At 34.5% G+C, this 3,709-nt stretch overlaps 1 protein-coding gene across 1 annotated transcript; it reads right to left on the bottom strand.

Moving 5' to 3' along the window:
• Positions 1-1,384: 1,384 nt before the first annotated feature.
• LOC145120615 (transcription factor TCP9-like) lies at positions 1,385-2,264 on the bottom strand. The gene has a single exon (XM_079056412.1). It carries the CDS (start codon positions 2,104-2,106, stop codon positions 1,588-1,590), a length of 519 nt encoding a protein of 172 aa, XP_078912538.1. The 5' UTR covers positions 2,107-2,264; the 3' UTR covers positions 1,385-1,587.
• Positions 2,265-3,709: the final 1,445 nt, after the last annotated feature.

Below are 3,709 nucleotides of genomic sequence, written 5' to 3'. Positions count from 1 at the left end.
AATTTATTTACTTATAATTCTGTGATAATATATATTATAAATATTTACAACAAAAAAGATATAAATAAATAGATAAAAAACTAATAAGTTAAAGGGTGTTTTGGATTATCTTATATTAGACTAAAAAACAAATTTATTATCATATTATGCAATATATTTTTGTTGGAAAAATGGTGCAAAAATTATATAGAGTTGAAAAACACTATGTTTTGTTTTAAAGATGTAAAAGAAATAAAGTGTGGGTGATGGTCTTAAAAGGGTTTAAACTAGGGGTGTGCGCGGTGCGGTTTAGAGTCAAAACCGCAAACCGCACCGCATATGCGGTTTGAATATTTTAGAAACCGCAAACCGCACCTCAGATGTTCAAAATCGCATTATGCGGTGCGGTTTGATGCGGACGGTTTATGCGGTTTGGTTGCGGTTTGTGCGGTTTGATGAGTTGTTCAACATTAAATCTATAAAAAAACCAAAAAACTGATCCGGTTAAAAAAATTGATCGCTTTTATTTTATAAAAAAAAATACAATTTTCAAGTTAAATTGTTTTTAATAAATTGTGATTCATGCTACTATAGTTTTGTATGTGTCACTGTTATTGCTTTATATTGCCGTTATAGTTGCTATATTCTTGTAAACCGTGAGATCTTGATCTAATAGTGATTAATGTTATGTTATAGATATTTGATTATTGTAAGAAATATATTTAAATACATCGTTACTAAATCGTGATTTGAAGTTATAACAAAGTAAAGAAAAAAAAAGTATATATATAACATGCGGTGCGGTGCGGTTTGAACCGCGGTTTTATAAATACAAACCGCAAACCACACCGCATAGTGCGGTTTGATAAAATGACGAACCGCAAACTGCACCACAAAATTCTAAACCGCATTATGCGGTGCGGTTTGGTGCGGTGCGGGCGGTTTGTGCGGTTTTTTGCACACCCCTAGTTTAAACGTTATAAAAATAACGGTGAGGTAAAAACTCAAGAACTTTCTTGTAATTTGCATTATATTTGACCTATAAAAAGCGATTAGAACTATACATACAAAAACTACGGCTCTAAAACATCTAAACATTCTTAACATAGGGATTGTTTTGCATTTGTATATAAGAATGTAAATTTATTCATGGTTAAAATGTAGCCGAACATTATATTCCCTTACTCGGTATCCTTCTCTTTTAGTGATGAGAAGGTTAATTTATTAGAAAATAAATCAACTAATGCAACCCCCAGGCAATATTCCCAGTGGTAATGTTCTGCTTTTCCCGGTTTGTATGACTAGAGTGATCTTTTCTAAAGACCATATCATCGCATTTGCTATAGCATAAAGAATCATAAGCAAAAATCCCACAAAATCTAGTGGGAAGATGGACTCAGGGAAAAAAAGGGGAAAATTTATGAATGATCGATCACCCATATCTTAAACTACAGAAGTAGAATTCACATACAAGTACACCAATAATTCACATACAAGTACACCATTGGTGGCCCTACAAAAATTTACTCCCGAAATGGGTCCATTTAATCTCAGTCAACTTCCCACTTTAAAAAGTCGACCTCTAACATAGATTTCTCTATACGCCACCTAAATCTTCCAAGCATCTTCATTTTTCTCATATTTAGTCTTCACATCATCTTCTTCCACTTGCATCAACAGAGACGTGAATGACATGTTAGGAAACAGGTCCAGCTCCGACACCCCTTGATGGTTTTCCGGAACCACCGTTTGAGGACCACCTCCGGCAAAAGACGGGGGAAACAGCGATGGGTCGACATTGTGAAGTAGCCAGTCGATTGTCTGTCCGTCGGTGCGGTGGCCGAGCTCTCGGGTGAGTTGGAATATGCGAGCAGCACACAGCGCCGGGACCCTGACTCTCCGACCCCTCCCATTCACCTTCGAATGGCGATCCTTTTTCTTTTTTGGCGGAACGTTTTGGTGGGGTTGTATTGAAACCAGGTTATTGGAAGGATCCAGTTTAACTGGAACGAATAGTTGATGCTTGTCTGTGGAGGAAGGAGGAGGAGGAGGCGGCGGCAGCGGCGGCGGTTGTTGTGGGGTTTGATCAAATCTTTCTTTGAAGATTTTATCTGGGACTGGGTCCATGGAGTTTCTTCTAGGGTTTTTAGTGGAAAAGGGTAAGGTTAGCCTCTCTTTTCTTGGGTAGAGGAGAGAGAAGATTTTGAGTTTGAATTTATGTCTTCAATGTAACATGTTTGTGTTTTGTGACAGGGATTTCGAATTCCAAAGGATATTGGTTTAGTTTTGGGCCTTTTTGAAAATCAGATTTGAATTAACCATGTTTAACTATAAATTACTTATCAAATATGTGAAATATAGAAATAAAACGAGATGTTCAGAAACATAATAACATGACTATAAAATAGGATGAGCGTTTTGGACTAAAAAACAAAATCGGAACCGAAACCAGTAGAACTGAATAAATAATTCTGAGTCGGTTTCTGGTTTTGAGATTTGGACAAAATCAATTTTCGGGTTTTTCTCGTTTGGTTCCAAAAAAATGTGAGATTTGGGCATAATCAATTTTGGATTTTTCGGTTTGGTTCCAAAAAAATGTGGCCTTATTCGGTTCTAAAACCAGAACCAAATGATGATGAAGAGTGTTTTTTTTTACTTGTATGCTACCATTTTTTAATTATGAGGTTAAAGGAATGATGTTATTGTTCAACCATGTTTGGATAACATTAATGGAGCAAAATACAAAAAATGGTATTTTTTTGTTGCCTAATGTGTGTTTTTGTTCAACTAATTAAATCAAATTACTTAGCTATTTTAGGATATATTAAAACTTATGATGGGAGAAACAATTACATATTTGAGATTATATATTAAAACTTATGATAGGAGAAACAATTACATATTTGAGATTCATGACTTATGAATTATGATGTAGAAGAAATTGTAGGGTAGACAAACTTTCTAAAGTTCTACTTTCAAAAACCTTTCAACTCGAAGTCAACCAAACAGTAACAACAACTAAACAACCTTTTCAAGTATAAGTAATAATGCAAACAGCCCTTTCAGTTTAAAAGAAGTAGCAAACAGCCCCTGACTTTATAAAGAGTACCAAACAGTCCCTAAATCCAAATTCTTTTAGCAAAACAACCAGGTTTTTCCGGTTCTCGAACCTAAACCGGTTCTATTCGGTTCTTTTCGGTTCAAAAGTAAATTGTACATGTTATTTGGTTCTTCCCGGTTAATACACAAACTAGAACCGGTCTCGTATTGGTATAATCGATCCGGTTTTCGGTTCCTACGTTTGTTCTATTTCAGTTTTCAGTTCTTTCGGTTCCGGACCGATTAACATCTCTACTATAAAAGTAGTCGTGCGTCTTCATTTTTATCTAGAGTTTAAGTAAATGACTGGTGTTTTGGTCAAAAAAATGAATAAAGATAAATAAATCAAAATTTTAAATAGGGTGTGATGTTTAATATGTTTGAATGTAAAAGTTGAAGATGCAACACATGATTTGCGATGAAATCTCTTGATCGCTCAAAATCTCCGACATAAAACCTTGGGATGTGAGTAAAGTCATACTATTTTTGAGTTTTTATAAGAATAAAATCATTACAAATAATTACAAAGCTTCGAGAAAGAAAGCGTAGATATAGTCTTTTTTGTGAATTGTATGTGAAGTGTTCTTAACTCTTATATTTATACATATAACAAATAACTAATTATTCTATA

The sequence above is a fragment of the Lactuca virosa genome, chromosome 6 (genome assembly GCF_052849685.1).
Source record: "Lactuca virosa cultivar CGN04683 chromosome 6, Lactuca_virosa_CGN04683_v6, whole genome shotgun sequence".
Taxonomy (NCBI): Eukaryota; Viridiplantae; Streptophyta; class Magnoliopsida; order Asterales; family Asteraceae; genus Lactuca; species Lactuca virosa.
This window is presented reverse-complemented; position numbering and strand designations above follow the sequence as displayed.